This window comes from Drosophila arizonae, chromosome X (genome assembly GCF_054131065.1).
Source record: "Drosophila arizonae isolate 15081-1271.41 chromosome X, UAZ_ARI_1.0, whole genome shotgun sequence".
NCBI lineage: Eukaryota > Metazoa > Arthropoda > Insecta > Diptera > Drosophilidae > Drosophila > Drosophila arizonae.
In genome coordinates, this window is record NC_142927.1 from 11,284,083 (window position 1) to 11,309,982 (window position 25,900).

At 34.8% G+C, this 25,900-nt stretch overlaps 1 protein-coding gene across 50 annotated transcripts in view; it reads right to left on the reverse strand.

Annotated features, from left to right (window-relative positions):
- Positions 1-25,900, reverse strand: part of para (sodium voltage-gated channel paralytic) — an 84,793-nt gene that overhangs the window by 19,414 nt on the left and 39,479 nt on the right. For 7 of the 50 annotated variants that reach the window (XM_089473888.1, XM_089473901.1, XM_089473887.1 and 4 more), the window contains 16 exons: positions 25,648-25,828; positions 25,353-25,564; positions 25,193-25,292; positions 25,044-25,112; positions 21,259-21,536; positions 21,020-21,193; positions 19,396-19,558; positions 17,585-17,772; positions 17,309-17,513; positions 14,485-14,666; positions 12,901-13,308; positions 11,539-11,712; positions 6,066-6,188; positions 3,814-3,936; positions 1,249-1,443; positions 467-712 (listed from right to left, as the gene is read on the reverse strand). In XM_089473888.1, coding sequence (XP_089330014.1) covers positions 467-712; positions 1,249-1,443; positions 3,814-3,936; positions 6,066-6,188; positions 11,539-11,712; positions 12,901-13,308; positions 14,485-14,666; positions 17,309-17,513; positions 17,585-17,772; positions 19,396-19,558; positions 21,020-21,193; positions 21,259-21,536; positions 25,044-25,112; positions 25,193-25,292; positions 25,353-25,564; positions 25,648-25,828 — 3,021 coding nt within the window. Of the gene's footprint in view, positions 1-466; positions 713-1,248; positions 1,444-3,813; positions 3,937-6,065; positions 6,189-11,538; positions 11,713-12,900; positions 13,384-14,484; positions 14,697-17,269; positions 17,514-17,584; positions 17,773-19,395; positions 19,559-20,610; positions 20,774-21,019; positions 21,194-21,258; positions 21,537-25,043; positions 25,113-25,192; positions 25,293-25,352; positions 25,565-25,647; positions 25,829-25,900 lie in introns of all 50 variants that reach the window. The other 43 variants (XM_089473864.1, XM_089473874.1, XM_089473863.1 and 40 more) reach the window with 19 other exon arrangements.

Here is a 25,900-nt window from a genome sequence, read left to right on the forward strand (position 1 = left end):
TCACGAACTATTTTCTCGTTTGTTCTTTGCATTATTTGATTATTCATATTTTCATTTCCGATATATGTGTATATATATATAGAAATATTTGATATATCATTTAGTATTCGTTTTATGTGTAGCAATCGAGCTGAGTATTTTGAAATAGATTTGATGCCATTTCGAAAAGTTTTTTAGAAAAAATTATTGAAAATCGAAGATCTAATTTTTTGAGCTCGCATTGCACAAATTAAAAATATATATATTTCATATTATTTTTATTTATTTATTTTATTTTATGTTTGTTTTTGATTATTCAAATACATATTCGTTTTTTTTTATTGTTAATTTTTATTATTAATTATTATTTTTATTTTTGATCGAGTTGGCTTACTATGTTATTTAGTATTTATATGATACTTTTAGTATTTTGTACTTTCTTTTTTTTTTTTTGGTTTGTTTTTGGTATTTATTTTTGTTGTCTTACCCTTGGTCTTGGAATGGCTTTTAATGGTTTTTTAGAGCCCATCTTTTTCATAGCATTATAGTACTTTTTCTGATCTTCTGTCATGAACATTTCTAATGATCCACCTGCTTTTTTCTTTTGCTCATTAAAATTATCAATGATAACACCAATGAACAGATTGAGTGTGAAAAATGATCCAAATATGATGAAGAACACGAAATATAAATACATGTAGATGTTCGTTTCACGAATCGGCTGCTTGTCCACCTGGTTATCGTTTATCGATAGCGATAACGATATATAGATTTTTGGAATTTCGTGTTTTTGGCAATTTTGTCATCGGTTGAGGATTTCGTTTTTGTTGTTTTTGTTTATTGTGAATGGATCATTTTTAGTGTTATACGGCAGTGTTGTTGTGTGGTTTGTTGTTGTTGTTGTTGTGGGTGGCCAGAGTAGTAGTTGATAGTTGTTATGTTGTATTGTGTTGTTGTAGTTGTTGTTGTTGGTATTGTTGTTGTAGTTCATATAAAAAAGAAGAAAAAATGTATAGATAGAAATGTTGATTAATTGAAAATTACGTTAAATACTTAAAGATTCGTATAGAGAGAGTATATATAGTATATTTATATATAGGATTGCGTTTAGTTCATCTTTTCAAAGCGCATAACCAAATAAACATGAATTGAGCGTCAAGTTTCTTTTTTTTTTTTAGTTTCATATATACTATATAGTGTATATATGCATATAGGCAAGTAAAGTAAATGAAAAGGAAAAGGAAAAGGAAAGGAACTGAAGAGCATTACCTCTCGTGAATCGATTGCATCGTTCATTATTTGTATCCAGCCTTTAAAGGTCGCCACTTGGAAAAGGCACAGATACGCGTTACCTACATGATCGAAATTCATTGCTGAATTCACCCACGTGTAGTTCTCGCTCTCGCATGCATTGCGATTTGGTATTATCTCGTGGCTGAGCTTTGTTCCATTTAAATCTTCGCACTGCGGTCAGCATCGCCAGCATCATCATTGTCATCAGGAGCATCAACATCGTATTGTGTTTTCATTGAAAGAGTTTGATTTTGTTTTTTTTTTTTTTTTGTGTTTTCATATTTTTGAGATTTTGTTTAAAAATAAATTAATTTCAGTTATGCGTAAGTTATGTTAGGCAAATGTATTTACAACTGCTTCTACACTGCCCAAAATTCTACTAATATTCAATTGGAGCAGTAACAAAAAATCATTGAGAAAACGATTTACAAAATTATTATATATATATATAATTATTATAATAATTATCTATACAAAATTTGAAGCAAAAATATACCAAACTGAATTTGGGCTTCGATGTCCAATGAAAATTTATATATGTCAATTTATCAAGTAAATTGATTGCAGTATATTAAAAAATATTATTTTTATCTCGGTTATTTCCTTTTTTTAGGCAGTGTAAAAGCAGTCATTGAATTCAAAAAAATTTAGGCTAAGCTACAGCTAATTACAAATAAATTCGTTACAAGTAACTTGTAAAGGCATGTTGCATGTATATTTGTGTGTGTGTGTGTGTGTGTGTGTGTGTGAGTGTGTAGTTTCAGCAGCTAATTAGCATTATATATAGATATATATATAAGTGGGTATATATATATATATTTTAGCATTTGGTTGCTGCCACTGGGCTAGCACTGAGATTAAGTTCTTAAAGAGTATTTTGTGCAAAAGGCAAAACTAAATTCTAGTACTAAACGAGTGTACTAAATATAATTAATTAATGATTGATTGGTTGGTTTTTCTTTTCTGCATTTGTATTGGTGCAGCAACAGTCGAGTGTCGCATACAACTTGGAGTTAAGTGTATTGAGTACTTGATTTATGATTCGGATATGCAACTATTCATGCTCTGTGCCTAACTGAAATGCTATCTAGGACGCGATACAGTTGGGCATTATTATTGGAGGTACATTGTACAGAGTATACAGCATACATCATACGGCATACGGCATACGGCATACGGCATACGGCATACGGCATACAGCATACAGCATACAGCATACAGCATACAGCATACAGCATACAGCATACAGCATGCAGCATACAGCATACAGCATACAGCATACAGCATACAGCATACAGCATACAGCATACAGCATACAGCATACAGCATACAGCATACAGCATACAGCATGCAGCATACAGCATACAGCATACAGCATACAGCATACAGCATGCAGCATACAGCATACAAGCATACAGCATACAGCATACAGCATACAGCATACAGCATACAGCATACAGCATACAGCATACAGCATACAGCATACAGCATACAGCATACAGCATACAGCATACAGCATACAGCATACAGCATACAGCATACAGCATACAGCATACAGCATACAGCATACAGCATACAGCATACAGCATACAGCATACAGCATACAGCATACAGCATACAGCATACAGCATACAGCATACAGCATACAGCATACAGCATACAGCATACAGCATACAGCATACAGCATACAGCATACAGCATACAGGCATACAGCATACAGCATACAGCATACAGCATACAGCATACAGCATACAGCATACAGCATACAGCATACAGCATACAGCATACGCATACAGCATACAGCATACAGCATACAGCATACAGCATACAGCATACAGCATACAGCATACAGCATACAGCATACAGTATACAGCATACAGCATACAGCATACAGCATACAGCATACAGCATACAGTATACAGCATACAGCATACAGCATACAGCATACAGCATACAGCATACAGCATACAGCATACAGCACACTCTGTACATAGTACATAGTATAGTATAGTATACATATAGTATCATATGTATGTATACATAGATAGTTGGGTAAGTAATACACCGGAGTATGTACAGCAGCATATTTACAAGTTGATTCCTAGACAAGTACGAATACATTCTCTCTCTGATACTCGCACTTAAATCAACAATGAAGGAAGAAGATATGGGATAAGTACGAACGAGCGTACGAACGAGTAGGCTAGATAAGTGCGAGTATTTCGAGTATTAATTTTGATTTTCATTTTCGATCAACTATTTACGAAAAATAGATGCAAAGATACGCATTTCACAGGTCTAGTTTGAAGACCATTTAAATTCGGATTTGAGATCGAGTGATTTGATTTTCTTGAATTTCTTGCTAATTAATGGCTGCTTGGATTTCGGGTCGAAAAGTGGCACAAGATTCTTTGCACCAGTTTTGGACTTTCGTTTTGTATATAAATATATTTTCGTTTGCTTTCTGGTTTTATTTTGTATTTGGTATTTTGAATTTTTGGTTTGTTTTGTATTGTTTTTGGTAAAAACATGGGAACGTACCTTAAAATATTTTCCAGCAAAAAGCTGTACACCCATTATGGCAAAAATTAGCCAAAATATTAGACACACCAATAGCACATTGAAGATGGACGGTATAGCTTGTACCAGCGCATTAACGACGACCTGGTTTCATGATAATTTTGTTACGATATCATTTTATTTTTTATTTTTGATTATGCGAATTTCATATTATTTGTATTTATTTTTTATTTTCATTTTTATTTTTATTTTTGATTTAGATTTTTTTCGGGTCGTCGTTTTCGATGTTCGATGTTGGAAAGGTTTTTGGTTGATGTGGATAGTTGTGGATATCAGGAGCAGTTTTATTTTTTTTTTGTGTTGGTGAATTATGTTTTTTTTTTTTTATTTGGTTTGGGGGAGTATATAGAATATAATACAATAAATGCAGAGAGAGTTATTTAGTCAATTTGGCAATAAAAGTTAGCAATTTATATTTGTATAAGTTAGAGTTGTTGTAGTTAGTATGTGTAGTAAGCATGATATAGTACAGTTACACTATTAATAGATCAGTTGGGTGGGTGTGTGTGTGTGTATGACAGATCGAGAGAAAGAGAGAGAGAAAGAAAGAGAGGGAGAGATGATGTGATGTCTGCTTTAGTATGCTATGATAATGATGATGATGATGATGATGTTCGTGATGTGTCTTGTGATATTCTGTGTTGTGTTGTTGTTCGAACTACTTCAGTTGCAGCATGCAGCAAGCGTTGAACTGATTTAACAGTCGATTAGTTATCACATACATTATTTATATATGTACAAAGCAGCAGCAGAAGCTTGAGTGATTGGCAAAGCACTAGACGACACATTTACACAGATCATGAAAGCAAGAGGCACGCAGCATAACGGAAAAGAGTTCATTGAGGTGCATTAAACTCTAAGCTACAGAATAGATTTACATTTGGTGCTCGTAATCGTACGATATAAATAGGTATATATAAATATAATAACTTAGCTAAATATGGTTTTTGGCTATAGATGATGAGAGTAAGAGCAAAGAGAGAGATAGGGAGAGAGAGAGAAAGAGTGTGTGCGTATGACAGGGAGAGAGATAGAGAAATTCCAACGAAAGTGCTCAGAATTCAGCATATGTTTTAAATCCAATTTGTTTTGAGTTTCTCTCGCTGTCAATTGTAGATTCTAATGATTACATACATATTAACATAGATAGATGTATTTATATGTATGTGTTGTAATTTTCGACTGATATAACTGAGCGGTATCTCTTGTAGATATGTAACTCTACTGGAGCATACAATGCAGTTAGACTTCTAAAGAACAAGCTAAATACAAAAGAGCGATAGATAAGGAGAGATAGAGAGCGAGCGAGAGGGAGAAAATGAGAGTGAGAGAGAGAGAGGCACAGCAAAGAGAGAGAGAGAAAGAGAGATAGAGAGCAGAAAGAGGCAGAGAGAGATGCTGAAGAACAATTTGTGGGTGTTGAGTGAGCTATAGATTTAAATAGTTTAAAATATTCAATTTCCAATTGAGTTTTATGTACGAGAGTAAAAAAGGCACTACGATTAACGGTACTTAAAAACATAAGATATATATATTTATATACATATATAGATGTATATTTAATGTAGGCATATAAATAACGTGTGTTCGATAATAACAAGAGTTTGAGTATATAAATAAATTGAGCTAATCAGTTGACAAATTATGGATGCAATCTAGAATTGTTTAACGTTACGAAATAGTCTAGGAAAATTAACAACAACAAAAAATAGAGTTTTTAATCTGCTGCACGTTGATAAGTATTTTTTTAATTTTAGTATTTTGTTGTTGTTGGTATTTAACTGTTTTTCTAAAAATTCGACTAAATACATTTTATGATTAAATATTTAACTAATTAATAGATAGAGGTATTTGTGTGTGTGTGTTGTGTGTGTGTGTGTGGCTGGTTAGTGTTGTGACATGAGTGTGTGTGTGTGTGTGTGTACAAGAGTAATTAATATCAGCGCGCGTATAAGAGAGTGTTGACAACTGCACAGGCAGCCATTTTGTTTTTGGATTTTGATCATAATGAAAATCGCTGTGGAATTTTGATTGAATTTGATAAATATTTAATTATTTTTGTTTTTGATACTGAATGAATGAATATTGGAATATGTAGTATTGAGAAGTTGTTGCTGTTTTGTATTCTGGTTGTTTTGTATTTGGTATTTTGTTGGTATTTTTTCTGTTTAGTATTTTTTTACGTAATTGGTTTAATGTATGAAAGTACGTACCCGCATGCCCTGCATACGGGACATGGCACGTAGTGGTCTCAGTGCTCTTAACGTTCGCATAGTCTTGAAGGCTTGAATACCACCAGCTCCAACAAGTGAAGCAACGAAGTTGATAAGCGATACCTAGTTTCGATATAGTTCGAATAGTGCCAAGTTTAACAAATTTATTTTAAATAAAGTTACGATTAATATAAAAGTGTTTTGATAATTTGGGTTTCGAATTTCCATTTTTTGTTTGATTTGATTTTTTCATTTCTGTTTCTTGTTTTGGGTTAAGTTGGGTTTGTGTTTGTCCTGTCGTACTTGTTCTTGTTTCTTCAAATACATACATAACTGAATTATAAGCATATATGTATATATATATAAATGTCAACTGCTGCCTGCTGTAGTCGGGCGAAACCTACGTAAACGAACCTCAACGGAACTTAATTGCCTTTCGCATTTGGCTTGAGCAGCCCTAGCACTTAAATCGACATTACTTATATGGTAGCCTAGTATTTTGTTTATGATATAGTATATAGCATATATATAATAATAAGATGGAGGTATTTAAGGTATATATTTTTGTAGTACTTGCAAAACACATACAACATATGTAAGTATTTAGTCAACTAGGTAGATAAACACATATATTGGAGTATAGTTATTTCAACTTGATCACACACACATACATGGAACGTGTTAACAGATACGTACATATAAATAGATAGATAGATAGTTTGAAGTTGAAGTAGTAGTATTACATACTTATAGTATACTCGTTATGCATGTAACATTGATAGCTGTGGTTCAAGAATACGCTACGATTGGACAAGTACAAGTAATGCTCGAGGGTAGTTGGAGCACTCGACAACAACACAACTGGCGGGATTGGAGGGATTACGAAACTCATAACACTGGGTTGGTTGAATTGAAGACATAGCAGAACAATGGGTTGCTCAATGAGCTGTCAAGGTCAACGGGATCGAGAGCCTGTCTGTATTTGTGAAAGGAAGAGCTCTTTTTAATGGGGTGGTTATAAGATTAAGTATAAGAGATTTAAGAATAAAAGAGATCAAAAGTGTTGTTTCGGGGTGGTTGTATAAAAGCTTTAAGGAATACAGAGATCGAGGGACTGTTTAGAAGAGATACTAAATAGATATGGTAGTTGGTAGTATTACGAGCTATAAGTGAACAAGAGATGAAGAAACTGTCTGACAAAAGAAAAACAATTTGGTGTAGTTATAAGATTTTATTAGTCTAATCGGATTACATATGCGTAATCAAGAAACGGTCTGTGTAAAATAAAGATATTGATATTGAGAGACCTTTCGGAGGTTGAATTGGCATACGACAAATGTAGATCAAGTTGTTGCCTCTAAAAGAGAGTAGGTAGTACTATGAATAGTAAGATAACAAGAGAACGAAATAGGGAAGGGTTGATAAATAGAATCAACCGCGAGACCTTTCTAAAAGGAACCTGACTCATCTATCAGAGCAAGGGCCTGTCCTAGGGGCGGATATTGTCAGATTGAGGGATGATCGAGAGTCTGTCTGTACTGAGAAGAAACTTCTGGGATGATAGGGCTATATATATTTTTTTGTGTACTAACTATTGACTCAATGAGGGATTGGAGATTTTCGTATAAAAAAAAGAAGAAAACATTTCGCATTGCACCCTTCACAGCTGCACAGAGCTTCACAATGGACGAGGCCGGCATGCAAACGCCAATCGGAGGAGACGCATGGACCAAATGATTCAATTTTCTTATCGACATTGTCAACTAGTGTTACAGTTACAGTTACAATTACAGTTACGATTACGAGTACTGTTAGAGTGTTCATTGTATTCGAATACTAGGTGCTGCCCTATATACAAGCCCCAATATATATATTATCACATCGTTTGTGTGTGTGTGTGTGTGTAGGTCCGTGTACGTCCGTGTGTCTGTCTGTGTAAGTGTGTGTGTGTGTGTGTCTGTTTGTGTTGATTAGAGCAATCTGTGACGTTTGCATTGCCTGTGGGTCCATTGTGCCGCCGTGCAACGTTCGCACTAGGTTTTTCGTTTCATTTGATGGGGCTGTCATTATTTTGTTGGCTTTTGTCTTTATATTGACACATTTTTGCTCAAACTTTGCTGCCGGACTCGATTGGTTCGGGGATTTCATTGGCTGGTTGGTAGGTACAAAAGTTCTTGATATATTCGTTCGTTAGCCTGGCCGGGCCTCGAATGGAGCTGTGTGTGGGCGTGCGACGCACGCAATTGGATTTGTTAGAGCCCTGAGCCAGGTTGATTAAGTTTTGGATGCGGCTTGTATATAAGTAAAACACTGCCACCACTGCGTATACGCAATCTGTCAAATTTTGACAATTGCACTTGTATTCGACTGTCGTTTCTATTGCGATGCACATATATATATATATATATATAGTATAAGAAATACCTATTTACAGGACAACGGTATATATATATGTTTATGTATATACAAACGATTCGTATTACCTACAGTTCAACGATAATAATAGAATACCTCTGGGGATTTTATTGGATTGTTGTTGTATTTTTTACACTAGGCGACTTTTCGAATAGAAGTCTAGAAAGTTTTTGCTCTTCGCGTCTTTGTACAGTGGTGGTGCCTATGCGCCTAATATATAGTAGTATACAAGAAATAGGTAATATATACATATTTAAGAAAAATATATATATCACTATAGTTTCTTCGGTGCCGCTAAGGTACTAGGCCTTTGAGCTGGTTCGGGGGGGTTTTGGTATGGTTCCCTTTATGTGATTCAGAATGGCAGATAGAGTTGAGAGACAATGGCTACGGTTTACACTAAGATTAAATAAAGGATACGGGAGTACGGGTATACGGGTATTCGAGATTCTAGAGGTCGACTAAGGGCACTACTTGATTGAGTTTCGGATTGCGTTTGAACCAAACTACTTACATACGCATCTATTTACATACGGATGGGTATGCAAACCAATGTGTTTAATGGTTTAGCAAGTAGTACGTAGCTTCGGCTTAGCACTAAATATACAGATAATACAGCTGTTATACGTACGGACTTAACCTAGATTACAGTCTATAACTGATGCTACACTAGGCGATTATATAATCTATTTATAAACTATATATACTTGAGTTGAGTTGCTCTTATAACAGAGTATAACAGTATGAAGGAATACATAATATACAAAGCTAAAGCGTTACAGCGGCAACGTTTATATATAATATGAATATGAATACACATGTACATACATACATTCATAGGTAAATGTATATGGTTATACAGTTGGCACATGATTGGAATATGTATATAACAGAAAAATCCAAAACGATAACCAACGAATAAGAAGAAGCACCTTCTCTTACATTTAACTTTGGGTATGACAAGAAATTAATTCCAAATGATAATTAGCTCACTGTTATACATACATACATAGATATATAATTATTTGTTATACGATTGCAACATGATTGAACTCTTAATGCAACATTATGTAGATATATAAACGTTTGATATAATTATATATAGTAGTATACAATTGTCACACATATACATATACATATGTAGGTATATGTGGTACAGTATTAGTCATAGATTGATTGCTGTGGATGGTTAGGTACAATGGTTAAAGAACACAAAAGAAATGTACATACTGGCTGGTATAACAGTTAGCAGAGCGCCGCTCTAAGCGCAGTGTGAATAATTGTTTGGTAATCAACACAGATACAACGATGATAATCGAAAACATAAAAAAAAAAACGAAAAACAAAAATATTCAAATATATAACAGACAACAAACACACACACACACACACATACATACTTATATACATATAAATATATATATAGATATAAAATGTATATATATATGGAAGTACTCGTGATTGGAAGATCGCGAACTTAATTAGGCATATAACAGTTGAGCGCATAATAAATAGTTATTCTTATAACAGTTAGACGTATAACAGTTACGTGTATAACAGTTAAACGTATAACAGTCAAACGAATAATAGTTAGTTAGCCGTATAACAGCTAAGCGTATAACAGTTAGGCATATATAAATTATGCATATAACAGTTAGAACTGCTGCAACGGATCAATTACGATCGGCACGCACATTTATACAATTAGTGCAGCTTGGCGCACACACACCAAGAAGTTTAGCAGTTAGCACACACATAAAGAGATATACAGAGAGAGATAGTGAGAAATAGAGCGAGAGAAAGAAATGCTCTTGATGTTGTCGCAGCCACAGCGCTAAAAGCTCTGACCTCTGGCTAAGAGAGTAGACAGAACAACATCAAGCGCACAGCTGACAATCGCCATTGGCTTTGTTATTGAGTTTGTATGATAGTATAACAGTTAATACACATTGTATACATATAAGAGCTTGATAACATTCGTAAGTATTACAACATTTAATATAGTTGGTACACAGATGTATATGTATATATAAATATGGGATTGGACGTAGCTAATGCGCACTCCCACACACGCACGCACACGCACACGCACGCACACTCAGACTGACATACAGAGCGACAGATAGAGAGAGAGAGAGAGAGAGAGAGAGAGAGCGAGCGCAAGACACAGATACACGAGTACTATTTAAGAGAGAGACAGAAATAGAAACAGAGAGAGAGAGAGAGAGAGAGAGCGTCTATTACTTACTTTCATGCCCTCCCATCGCGAAACGGCGCGCAATGGCCTCAAAGCGCGTAGGGTCCGCATCGAGCGGAAGGCGGGCACATCGTCGGCTCCGGACCAGACCGCAGCCAAATTGATTAGCGACAGCTAAACGACCATTACATAAGTACATAGTATGTATTTAAGCATGAACAGCTTCGGAAACCACTCAAAAAATCAAATTCCAACTCAAATGCAAACTCAAAATCATACGTAAATTAAAACTCGAGTGAAATTCGAATGATCGCATGATCTATATATGTTTTTAAAATTATTATTATATATATGAATAGATATTATATATATAATATGTGTGCAGATAGTAGTTTGGCTTAGTCTAGACTAGATAAGTGACTAACTAGTTACTCTACAACTTTTATAGTCTAAGTTTTCAACTGGGTTTCATATGTTACATGGCTGCTTACGGGTTCTCTGTTGTACTACTGTTTACAGATGTGTTATACTTGTAGCTCTCCTAACCGTTATACAAATAGGCAAAAATAAAAAATCTAGAAAATTCTATTTATATATTACTTTCGAAATTTATCAATATAGAGTCCAGATGTCAGTCAGTGTATATAGATCGATATATATAGATATAGTACAGGTATTAACAGTTTTTTTTTTCTGTTCATTTTTTTTATACCTAATTCGAGTTAATGTAATTTTTATTTTTATTTTTTTTGTAACTTTGGACAAATTGTGATTCGGATTCGGTTCGTGATTTGTTAAGTAACTTAAAAAAAGAGAGAGAGAATCGAAAGCATTTGTACACGGCCAACGAGATGGACTTACCATGACAATAACGAAATCAAGCCAGCACCACGCATTCGTGAAGTACACTTTGAAGCCGAGCGCCAACCACTTGATTAACATCTCCAAGAAGAATATAACCGTAAATATTCTGTCCATATAGTATAAAATATCCTGCAGTATCGGCCGTTGTGGCAGGTGAACATCTTCTAAAGCCTGTCGGATTTGGAGTCGAAGTTGGAGTCGTTGATTGGTGTGGGGGCGAGTGGGGTATTCAAGTTATTTGTAAAAGAAGTTTTTGTTTGCATTACAAGTACAAGTAGATAAGTATAGAGAGGTTGTATATGGTATCTAGAAGCAGTATAAGAAGCTAGATAATCGATAAGCAATATATGGTAATTACGTAAGTCTGGAGCAGCTGCCGCATTACTGGCTTTACTCACATACTCGAGTATCTACACTTCATTTATTATTATTATTATTAGTAGTAGTAGTATTAGTATTATTGTTATATATAATTTTTTTTTCTCTTCTTTTTTATTTGAGGCAAGAAAGAAGTGTTGTTTTATTTTTTTCTTCGTTTACGGACAAATGAAAGTCAAACGCAATTAAAGAAAAATTTTCAAAGAAATTGAAGACAAAATTCTTGAAATAATACGCATAAGCGTCTCTCACAGAAAGCTAACGGTAAACCTCTCTAGCTAGACAAAAAACCCTACGCAAGTAATGCCAATTGAAATTGTTTTGCAATTTTTACAGGGTATCGCATGTGCTTTTGCGCATAGGCAAAGACACAAACCGTTTGACTGGAATGTGCCTAAGCTTAGGTCAAAAGGCAACATCATCTCAGGGCGGGGATCAAAGCTCTAAAAACAACTCAAGAAATTTGAATTCAAATCAAAACAAATTCATTGCTCAACTACTGATAGCAACAGCAATAAGCTGGCTGGCTGGATCACATGGTCTATAGAATTAAATCATATATGTATGTATATATCATTAAAAAATATTTGAGAATCTCAAGCAATTGGGCATTAAGCATTTGTGTGTCTTGTGTTGCTACCAGTAACAGCAAAATGAAGACTTAAATAAATATGTAAATGAACGTATTTGTAATATTGTTGAATCTAAGCTAAGCTCAACTAGGCTAATTGACTCTAGTAACAAATCAAAATTCAAATCAAATATTCAATAATGAAGCAATCAACTTTGGTAAAGTTTAAGCGAGGCTTGTTTAACTACTTAGTTTTCATTTTTTTTTTGCTTGTTTTTTTAATTAATTTGCAAATTTAATTAAATGCAAATATTTTTGAGAAATTTCAAAAATATTTTGCGTTTTTGGCAAATTTGTTTTTTTTTTTTTTAAATTGTTTTTTTAAGTAGTTGTAGTTGTAGTCGACTTACCAAAGCTAAGCTACTCATTAAAATCATAGTGATAACAGCTGTTTCAAAATATTTATTTTCAATTAATTGAAAAGTTTTCAGTCGTAAATTGCCCCATCCTTGCCAGAACGGCGAATCTTCGTCACCGGCTAAGATTGGAAATTTCTTATAGTACGAATCGGGGCAGCAATCAGCTGGATATTCGTCAAGTATATCCTCGTCGTTAGCGTGTATTATGATATCACCGTCGAGGGGGCCCTCCTCGCATTCGCCCTCCTCGTCCAGGTCCTCGTCGAGACCTAAATCCTCTTTGCTGGCGTCGCGCTTCTCCTCGCCCTCCATCGTTTCGGCGCTGCCCTTGTGGCTCTCGTCCTTGAATGGTCGATTCTTATGGCTACCATATGAGTTAATGCTGGCAGTGTCGTCGTCCTGTAAGGACAAACCTCTATGGTTTAGCTCGTGTTCCAGTCTATTGTCTTGGTGGTTAATTGAGTTGCCAATCATCTGTATAATTATTTATATATATTTTTTATATATATATATTTGTTTTTGTTTTGTATATTTTATTTTATTTTTAAATTTTTTTTTTTTTTCATATATATATTTTAGAACGTTTTCGGTTCAAGTGTCAGGTTCAGTTGGTTGGTCGAGTTTTTTTTTTCGCACACACAGACACACACACACACACGCACAAACATTATAGTACATACACATAGACAGTTATATGTAAAAAAGTTAATTAATAAATGAACGAAAAGGAAATGAATAAATAATATAAATCAATTTGTTGTCGTTAAGAAAATTAGTCTAAATATGTAAATTTATATATATATATAAATATATATATACATATACATATAGCAATATATATATATCTATGTATATATGTATGTATCTGTATAGGTATGTATATATAAGAATTACATACATACATAGGTTGTTGGAAATCGTATATATATATTCCTAAATATGTGTATATATTCATAGGGATTTGCATACACATGTACATAGACACAAATACACGCAAATTGTTCAGATCATAGAAATACTCGTCTATCAGAGGTAAATTTAGCTTTGGACTGGGAATCTGCTCGACCTCAGCTCAAAACTGGAGGCGTGGCATACTGAAGGCGTGCTTATCTCTCCTAATGGCAGTTACATATGATATGATTTCTGGGCAAAGGCCTCACTGCAGTTGCCCCACAGACCCATAAGACACCACAGTCCACTCAAGGCTTAACAAACTAATACTATGACAAATGAAAAAAACAATGACCCCCTCGAGTATATAGCTAGGAACATTGAAAAGGCAGACTGAATCCATGTTGGCTATAGAGGAAAAGAGAATTAGACAGACTTCTATAGCCCCACATACACTTTACCTATAATATTCTATACGCAAAAAAGTTTGCAGTGTATTTGCATACGCACATGCCTCCATATAATCTATTTATCAAATGTCTATGAATATATATACACACAAATATATACATACATACACATACATATATATCATGATTCAAACAAAGCATATGCATACATATATGTATATATGCATATGTATATTTTATAGATAGATAATCGAATTCGAGTTGTTTTATTTACCGTTGCATTATTTAGATATTTGGATTTCTTCGGCTTGTTGTTCTTCATGTCGCCGTGGATTGTGAACTCCATGCCATCGCCGATGGCCACCTCCAGCTGTGTCTGCTCCTTGATGCCCTTCTTGATCAGCCCATCGGCCAGTATCTCGTCGTGGCCCAGCTCCAATTCGTTGTCACCGTGCTCTGCAGATATACAACGACAAACGCCCTTGCCTTTCGTATCCAAATATTGTTTTGTTTCGTTTGTTTTTTACATTTGGTTATTATTTAAACAAATTTTTTTTTTTCGATATGTACACGTTATATATAGTATATATATGTATATATAAGTATAGATGTATATATATACAGCATATGTGTAGCACAAATATATATATATACACATATATTATATAGCATATACGTATATATGGTTGTACATGTATGGGTGATGGGAGGGAAATCATAAAGCGAGCGCGAAACATTCGCACGTATTTCAATTGAAATTTCAAACACAAGCAAAGCAGTTGCCGTTCGCATTCAAGAGTTGTTGTTATTGTTGTTTTTTGTATTTTTTTTTTTTATCATTGTTGTTGTCGTTGTTGTTGTCGTTATTGGTTGATTAGATGAGATATATAGAACGATTTTTGTTGTTAATTGTTATTATTATTTTTTCGATTTGATTTTGTCGATTATGAATGAGTTTTAAGGCGTTCGATACGTTGGCCAATACATGGATATATTATATATATATGTATTTTTTTTTTATTTATATATATTTTTTTTAATCATGAAAGCCACATTATATAAATGAAAAGAATATAAATAGTTATGCGATTAATATCATATGAATATTAAGTAATTTTTTCTAATTTTTTATTTGATTCACGACACATAACGGAACAGAAAACATGAGCGCGCTGGCTCAACCGATCAATGAACCGATCGCACAACATTCGATCGCTGATCTGGATGCAGTTGAGCAAACGCTGCTGGCATGCTGATGCCATTCGTGGAACAACACAACAGCGATTAACGTGATCTGTGAACGGGCGCCCAGAGAAAGAGCTGCAGAGTGAGATGGGATGATCGCTAGATGATGATCGTTCGGATCGATGATCGCTAATTGGCGGAAATAAACATGAAGTGTCCAGTCCAGAAGGCAGCTGCTCCTAATATACATACATACATACATACATATGTATGTAGCTACTGCTGGCTTCTGGACGTGGACATGGACGTGGGTATTACATAAGCACTAAGTTTACATTTACAAAACCGAAAAATATATGAATATTTATATGTCAATTACAATTTAAGTGCTAGCGGTAAATTTGTTTGTAACTTTTGTTAAAAATCAAAATTCGAGAAAACAAAAATGAAAATAAATCAAAAAATTCCATACATATACAATTTACAATATACAATATACAATATACATTATACATTATACAATATACATTATACAATATACACAGACAACAATAATATCGATATCGAAAAAAAAGAGAAAAGTTTCGTATCACTATGAAGGATCAAATCCACTGTTTTACTTTCAATTTATATAATTTATTGGGTATCTAGAGTTATATATAGATCAAATTTCATGTTAACCATTGGCAATTCGCTAATGTGGATATTCGCATCAGATGTTGACCAAATTTTTTAATGTTTTTTATTCGTTCCTTATCGCTTCAAAAAGTGCAAATTTATTGTTCATCAAAACTAGGTATGAGAGGGACGGCGGCGGCGGCGGTGGGGAGTCATGAAACCGATCGACACAAGTCTATTCTATTCTATGAACAGTTTTGTGAGCTGTGGGCGCTAGCCCAAAAGACGAATACGAATACGAGGAGTTCGAGCTGCTAGCTATACAAAATACATATACATATACACATATGTACACACGTATGTAAAAATGAAAAGAATAAAACGAATAAACAAAAATGAAAATAATATCAAGTAAAGTAGTAGTAGTAGAAGAAGAAGATAACGAGAGATATACTGTGAGATACAGTCGATATCTAGCTAAAGAAACAAAATGTGTTTATGACTTTTTATTATTATTATTATAGTAGATATTAAATACGCACAACTAACGCTAGGTATAGTATGACGAGACTACGATTCTATTTGTCGTATAGTAACTATATAAGTATATATAACAGTTATGGGTAGAATATTAGGGTATGAGGTGAGCGGATATGTCACACTCGGCGCAGTTGCAGTTCTTGTTGCCCCCAGATGCATACGTGGTACGAGTACGGAGTGGCGAGTACATATACATGTACATATATCGAAATACACATACATACATATACTATGTACATGCGCATAGTTCTCATTGAGGATCGAACAACAACAATTTGGTTCGAATCGAACGGAAACCATAAACGATAAGAAAATATGAACGAAAAAATTTAATTTGAAGAACGAGATGAACGTCTTAATTCGATTGTATTCGATTGTAAATAGTTGCGATATATCGATTTATCGATTATTGAATTCATGGGATATGGACTATGGGTACAACTGGTTAACTAACTAAAGAGTTTTGGGTAGTTTATATTTGGTTATCGATTTAGAAAATTTTTGATTTCGCAAATTGTCAACTAGGAACAAGATTGGTTTTAATATACGAATTGGGTTTTGATATTTGATTTTTGTTGGTCAAACTAGAAGATATGGAATTTGTTAGCCAATTGTGAGTTGAAGTTAACGTTAACGCAATTAGATATCATTGATAATAGTAGTTGATATTATATAATTAAAAGTAGTTTAGTAAGTGAAAACAAGTGGATAAAAACCTTCGCTCCAAATCCAACTGATCTGGTTGATCCTCTCACCTGATGGTTGATCACTTATTTGATTTGTCAATTTGTTACGTATTAACTTGAAACAATCAGCAATATTACGCTTAACCCAACTCTTAAAACGGCCAATACGATTAAAGGCCTCGGCGATCTTATTGGTATCATTGTCGGCAGTCGGTGCTGATAAACTAGATGAGCCAAAATTTGACAAAAGCAAGGCTAAGAAAAGGTTAAGAACCTGCAAACGGAAATGAAAGACCACAATGTGAACACAAATTGCCACCAATCATAGCATACGATCGCACTTACCACAAGATTGCCGATGACAACGGTGGCCAAGAAGAATGGTATGCAGGAGACATCGCCCACGTACATGCAGTCCCACATGGACTCGATCCACTCTCCGCATAGCACTCGGAACACGATCATGAAGCTGTGCATGAAGTCGGTGAAGTTCCAGCGCGGCAGATCACCATCCGGAAAGCGATCCTTGTGATCTGTATGGGGCGTGACGATCGAACAAACAAGTACAGTAAATATTTAATAAGTTGTACAATATGCGTCTGTTTGTGTTTTGGGAATAGGTTTTCGTATTATTCGGTTATCGTTTCTAGTTTGTGTTCTTGTTCAATTACTAAAGCCACATACAGAAAGCGTGTGCAAAGTTGTTGTGGCAGCAGCACGCAAAAACAGTGTTGAAAAATGCGAGACAAGTCGTACAAAATTCACAAACCCAAAAACGAAAAGAAATCGAAACACAATACCAAAAACAAGGAGTGAAAAAGAAAAACAATGAGAACAAACTGCGATCCGCTCTTGAGCTACAAAATCGCATAGCCAAGTTGCAGATGGACAGTTTGTCTAGCTAAGCTTAGGTATAGATTGTATGGTACAGTAGGTAAACAAAACAATACAGTTAAGAGAGTTGGAAAAATATAGACAGAGAGAGAGAAAGAGAGCTTTAAGTATAGTAAGCTAGAGGAAAAGTTTGCTCAAGTATAAATCGCGCTAAAGTACTTACAGAGGCCCGGCGCCTGGTGCCTGGCAATGAGACCCGAAACTTAAACTCAACTTAAACATAGCACAGCGCAAATATCAAATGAATATCCCTATCCCTATAAATATATGTTGCTTTCACGGACCAAGCTATACGGACTCTAATGACAAATCTAACAAACTAAAAATATTTCCAAAAGTGTTAAATTGTATTGATTTCGTGAAATTAGTTATTTTTCTTCTATTCACAAATTCCTAATTAAACACAAATTATAAATATCTCATAGTTTGTTTCCCGATTTAAGCTAATTTAGCCTCGAGCTTTGATTTTATAAATTTTCATCGTCATGAATTCCTCATGTAAAAAGGATAAGTGAGTAATGAAAAGTAAAAATGAACACATAAATTTGCATAAACCATTCACTTGACAATTACTTCAGCATGGGACTCTACCTAGAGCAAGGCAAATAGAAAGTGCAGAGAAGATTTTGTTGCATTCCAATAACTTAGGGAGTTCCTAGATTAAAACTGGGACTATTAAAGAGTTAGATATACGCAATGACCTATGCAGTTGGCTATAGTCTATGGTCTTCTAGAGACTTGACCTACTCAGGTATGCGATTAGGGATCAATCGTTATCAGTAGGAAACGAAATATATTCGATTATATTATAGACCAGAGGCAACAAATTAAAGCATATCGATAGCTTTGTTAATGTTTACACATCGCACCACTGGGGTATTTCCTAGTCTAACTGGAGCACTTTTCTGGCTGAAGTAATTGCAGTGAAAGTTTACAAGTGAACTTAACGTTGGTGTTGACAACAATTAATCGTTATTGCAGTTATCGATAAGCACAACAACAGTAGCAACCAAAACAAAAGAGAACATAAGAACAACAACAATGTTACCTAAAACTGGATAGACATATAGACACATATATAACATGTAACAGTATCATATATACATAGTATGAAAACAAGAGAAAGGATAACGGAAAGACGCCCACGAGAAATGGAAAGTATAAAGAGTAAATCAAACGGGAAACCACACGATAAGAATATGCACATCGATTAACCGAAAAAAGCTGTAGAAAAGCAGCGCAGCAGCGAGTGGTGGACTTACCATGATAGTTCTTTCCGAACAGTTGCATTCCCATCACCGCAAAGATGAAGATGATAATGCAAAGTACAAATGTCAGATTACCCAAAGCGCCCATGGTGCGGCCCATAATCGAAATGAGTAAATTAAGTGTTGGCCAAGATTTTGCCAATTTGAATACACGCAGCTGCATTACGAATTTCGGATTATCGAATTTCGAATTTGTGGATTTGTGGATTTGGCGATTTCGAGGCATAGATTTAGTTATTCGATTGCAATGAGAGTTGTTGATTGGTTCGTTTATCATCATTATCATTATCATCATTATTATTATCGAAATTGAAATTGTTATTGATAGTAGTAATATTTTTTTTTCATATTTTATTTTTTAAGCCGGGCAAAGCATTAGGAGTACAAAAAATAAAAACAAATAGTTATAGTCATGTAGCAAATATGTCTTCGAATGCAAATAACGTTTAAACTATGAATAAAAGAAGAAGAAGACAGAAAGCTACGAACGAGACCGTAGCTAATAACGTTCAGGCACAGCCGCCGTCGAGTCTTCTCGCACGACTCTCATTCAATCAATCAATCGGATGGCATCGATCAGCTGAGACAATGATTAATAACATTCGTAAATAATTTGTAGTATGTATATATATAGATAAATCGATACATGTGGAGTGGAGCGCCTCTTGCCAACGGAAACGGCCGATCGATATTTATCGATTGTAGCTTTTGTCGCGCACAAACCAATTTCGAAACTTGCGAAGCTCAATAAAAATTATGCAAATCGAAATGCATTAACCGTGCCCAAAGCATTGCTCTAGATATGTATATATAGTCTATATGTAGAATTTGTATATGTTGGTTCGGCTTGTCAAGTGTCGAATTTTCGATTGGAATTCAGGTGGTTTCAGCTATTTGTTATAAAAAAGTTTTGCTCGGCTAAAGTCAAAAAACGAACACAAAATCAAAATAAAATCAAATTCTTAAAATATATATTATATATGAGATTAGAATTAGTTAACTTGGAGTAAAAAGTTGAGTAAGTTGTACTAGGAAAATGCTTGGTACGAATAGTAATATTAGATTTCTTAAAAAAAATTATTATTTGTATTGCACGCTAAAAACTTGCGATTTTTGTTGTGTTTGAATTTCTTTTGTAAATTATTTTTGTATTTTATTTTTATTTTGGGGAAATTGAATGGATTTGCATTCGGGCATAGAGCATAATACCTGTGTAGTTCTTGCCAAACAGCTGCATGCCCATTACAGCAAAAATGAAGATTATAATGCATAGGACGAAGGTCAGATTGCCCAGAGCGCCGACAGTGCGACCCATTATCGATATTAGTAAATTTAACGTTGGCCATGATTTGGCCAATTTGAATACACGCAGCTGTAAATTGGCAGCACAGATGGGTAACATTAGTGTGTGTGTGTTGAGTGTGTGTGTGTGTGTGTAGAGGCAACAGGGTAATCGGATTTGAAGAAGTACGCGTTAGTTGAGATCACATTGCTTTGAGTACAGTTATTGTATATAGAATCACCCATTTTTGATTTAAAGTCTACCTTAACTCCTGAGCTAACTAGAATTATTCACGTCGCTTTGAGTGGGCTGGCTAATGGTGCCAGTTGTGCTTACCAAACGAAACGAACGCAATACGGATAAGCCCTGAACGCCCTCGAGTCCCAGCTCGAGCAGTGAGAGTGCGACAATGATGAAATCGAAGATGTTCCAGCCCTCCTGGAAATAGTACTTCGGACTCATGGCCATCAGCTTCATGGTGGCCTCAATGGCAAAAGTCGCAGTGAAGAACTGAAATCGATAGGTATGTGATCGATAAGTGAAACATGCATGGGGCATTCATTAGCTGCACTCACATAGTTTCCGCTCTTGAGCACACGCTCCATCTCCTTGTTCATGTCGTGATGGTCCATGGCCATGAACATTGTGTTCACAACGATGCACAGCGTGATGAAGAGCTCCACGAACGGATCGAAGACGATCAGAGAAACCCATTCCTGAAATTTCAACCAAACCCAGCAGCAATCCCACACACAAAACACATCGATCCCTTTGAGTATCACTTCGAGCGCCTTGTCTTTGAACGTCGGCCCGTCCTCGTCGTCGTCCTCTGTTGGGAAATAGTAAACGGAGACTGAACGATACAAAAGTTTGTTATTAGTTGTGATTTGACCAACTTTGACTCAGCCAGATTAGCGGATTTTTTTATTTAAAATTTGTTTTCTTTTTTCAAAGCAGATTTTTCATACGATTCACTTTCGCAATTTTCGTATGAAATTATTATTATTATTATTTTTTTTTTTTTTTTTTTTTTTTGAAGCTTCATTGCATTGGAAATTATTCGTTTGCTTGTTTTAGATTAAACAGAAAGAGAATTACAAAACAAACACTTACGCGCAGTGTCTGTCTGTTCTTTTCTCTGTATGTGTGTGTGTGTGTGTGTCTGTGGGAGTGTGTGAGAGTGTGGGTGTTTAGGTGTGCTTTCGAAAAACTAGAGAGACTTTTGTTTATCGTTTTTGGAGCGCATTTTGTCTTCATTTCAAATACTTTTACAACGAAATTCTCTAACTGCGAAAGCATGAAGAATCAAAATCAATTCGACCTTAAGTTACTCTACACTCAACTTGAAAACAGCTCCAGTTGAAGCACAGACCAATATGAATCGGACTAGGCTGTTGCGAAAAATTTCAAGCTAATGAATTTGAATCGCTGTTGAATAGAGAAAAATTCAAATGTCATAAAAGTTTTATTTACACAAGTAAGGATGAGTATCTAACTAGGAAATACTCTGAGCACAGCTCTAGACTGTTCATTATTTCTCTCTTCATTTTTTTTTCAAGCTGAAGTTTTTAATATTTGAAATGAGTTTTTTCGTGGGAAATCCAAAATCTCACAAAGTAAATTGAAGACTTTCATCTCTTGTGGCTTAAGGAACCAAGTCTATCGTATCGATATTTATCGATAATAAATCAAATGGGTTGAGGTAACGATAACAACATCGTATTGCGTATAAAATACAGTTTTCATTTATATATTCAAGATTTTTTGTGGTTTACTCAGCTGGTGGGCTCTGCCACGCCTATATCTTCATCTTGCACACTTCTACATTTTCGCTGAGCCACAATGGATTTGATATAACTTTCCAATAAACCAATTCTAGATCAAATAGATTTTAGATATTCATTAGATATTTGCTATCCTTGCCAATAAATAACAATAACTTGAAATTCTAGATTTAAATTCAAATTCAGCTTCGAACAAGTTTTCGGATGTCTGATTCATGGTTACTAAATATAAGCAAATTCCATTGGTCTGTCTGACAAAAAGTATGTTTTAAGCTACTCTATCTAACTACTCGTAATACTACGATTACAAAAGGCTACAAATCACTAAGCTCTGGAAGAGTTAAACTAACTTTAAGTGAATTACTGAAATGTTGATCGTAAAATTGTGAATGCTCTGCTTGTGAATCATTGTTTTACTGTAGTCTCTCAGCGAGCTGTGAGACTTTTTGTATTTGAATTATATGCGGAAATAGATGTCTAAATCTATGGCTATATCTATGCCGATTATAGGTCTGACACAATTTTTTATAAGCGCGAATCATATTCCAATACAAATGTTAAGCGTTCAGTTCAAGTTGTTACAGTTAATTTCACGTTGTTGATTGCGAGTATTTACTCTAAGGGTGATTTGTGACAACTGACAACGTTCTACTGAAGAAGCATGCGTTAGTTACTACAGTTAGTTAGATTTTAATTATAATTATAATTAACGCAAGCAAGCTACAAAAACAAAAATTAAAAATGATCTAGATTATAGACTTAGAGGTTAAAGGCAAAGATTCTTGATTAAGTTAAGTTAAGGCATGCAGAAAAGTTCGAATTTCAAAAATCAATTCCAATAAAACTTACGACTTTTAGTAATTTGAGACAAACAAAATGAAAGTTAAGTAAAATTAGTTGATAAAAAAGGCTCTCTGTTTTTTTTTTTTTTGCTCTTTTTTTTGTTTAATGTTTCGCAATTTCATCAAGTGTGTTATCTAAATTGCGAAATTCGAAACATAAATGCATTAGCTGAATCATAATCGATATTTGTGTATTGTTGGGCAGCAACTGTAATTGTTGTTTTGTTGTGCAGTGAAGCAGCGCTAACGGTGAATTCATAATGGTGCAGCAAGCTAAGAAGCCTCAATGGAGGACACTATCAAAGCGTCAAAAAGTGTTGCCTACTTTTTAGGGCAGCGGCGAAGCGATTTAGCTCGGACTGCTGTGTATGTGTGTGTGTGTGTAGTATACAAAATTCTTAATTTGTACTAAATCTATTAAGTTCTTATGTGTGTGTGTATTCGTGTGTGTGTGTTAGTTTGGCTGGCTTGCTGCTTTTATTGTAAATATTATATATAAATATTGTTTTCTTTTTCTTTTTTTTTTTTTTTTTGGTTTTTATTTTTGTTTCGCTTTCTTCTGTTAGCATCAACGGCATTAAATAAAATGGACGAGTCAAAGAAGTCATTCATTTGGGTATAAACATATGTAAGTATATTTATATAGCTATAATTATTAAAATATTTTAAGTATGTTTTCTTTTGTTGCTTTCTTTGTTAATAGGAAGAAGAGAACTTAAAAAAAAAAAACACTAACAAAACAATGAGAAGAACCAAATCAAAATTATACGAAAGAAAAAAAATATTTAAAATATAAATAAATGTGATAGTTAAAAATGTTAAAATAAAATTTTTAATTTGCTCATACAATTTTTGTTTTCATTTTGTTGTTAAATGTTTTAATAAATGAAGAGTAAATAATTGATATGCTTAATCAAATGATGCACAGGCCTAGGGTCCGCATGCAGCACGCTAGAGGTATTTTATTTATATAGTACTGTTCAATCAATCAATCAATCAATCAGGCGGCCTTCAACGCACTCAACTCATGCGCTTTCATTTCATTTCGATTGTAAAACGTTAAAGCAACAATAAAAACCAATAGACATGATTATATGTATATCGTATTTATCGTATTTTATATAAATATATGCATATAGAATGTGAGCTCGAATCTCTAGACAAAAATCTTTCAAAATTCGTTCGATATGAGTTATGAAGGTAATGCGGAGATACCGCATTCCGGAAAATCGCAGAGACATTTTGGAACAGATGAAACTCATTTTGGTTTTTTTTCTTCTTCTTTTTTTCTTTATTTTATATAGAGTATATAGAGTTGAGAGTAGTATAAATAAAATGACTATTGGGCAAAAAATGCGTTGTCAGAGTAACAAACGTTGGTTTATTTGAAAGTTCTTCAAATGGATATAGCCAAAGGAAAGGAAAAGTAAAGAAAAGTAAAGTCGAGTAAAAAAGTAGATGATTTGCTTTGTACTTATTTACATGAACATTTGATTCGTATTATTTTTGATATAATTTTTGAAAATGTTCTTGAAACGAAAACGGAAATCAATGAAAACAATGCACATGGTATAGAACACAAAACAAAGGAAAATGTACAAGACGATCGATTTCAATATATATTGATCGATAATTCGATACATATATTGCTTAATGGATATGTCAAATGTACAACATGAATGCAATGCAGTAGTTGATATCGATCTATCGATAGGTCGTTAAGTGTGTACTTACCACCGCGATCACTTGCGCGACTATGCCGACCTGCGGCTTGCTCAATAATATCATTCAGGACCATAACATCTAAGGAGAGAAAGGCAGAGAAAGATAGAGAGAGAGGTGGGTTACATAGCTACATTGCATCGCTCTGCTCCGTTAGTTACCTTTCATGTCGACCACCGTTTGTGTCTGGACGGGCTCAATAAAAGGATTGTCGTGATGTTTGATCTTGCCCGCTTCGTCCGTGCACTCCAGGCCGATTTCCTGTAATATTGTATATTAAAATATGAATTATTTCAGTTAGTGGACACTGGTAGGGCTTACGTAGTCGCGATGCTCGACCTTATGATTGGTGTCCAGGCAGGTGGTGCCGCCATTGGAGGCGCCCACTGATTGATTGCGTGTATTGCGATTGCGCAACTTGCTTTCCTTGGTCATTGTGCTGACGCCCATGACGGCCATGCCGCCGAGCAGATCGCCATGTGAGGTATACGAGATACGGGACTGGTGCGAGGTATACGACGAGTGTCTAGAGCCTAGAGTCCATATTGAATAAGTATAATTATCCGTATAGAGCGATCGCTTGTTATCGTTTGTTATCGCTATCGATCCCACCCACCTAGATTTCCATAGTAAACCGGCACTATGATGGCTCCGTTCTCCTCAGACATGGGCGTCACTGCGTTGGAGTCGTCGGCGTACGGCAAATGTTGTTGTGCATCCTGATATGTTGACAATACGAGAGGCTTACGATCACTGCCAGGTATTCCGAAACGGCCACGTCCATTACGTATCGTGTACTGATCCGGAAAGGTTGTTAAGTTGTGTCAATGCAATTGAGCTTAAGATTAGTATTTTCGACCAAACACATG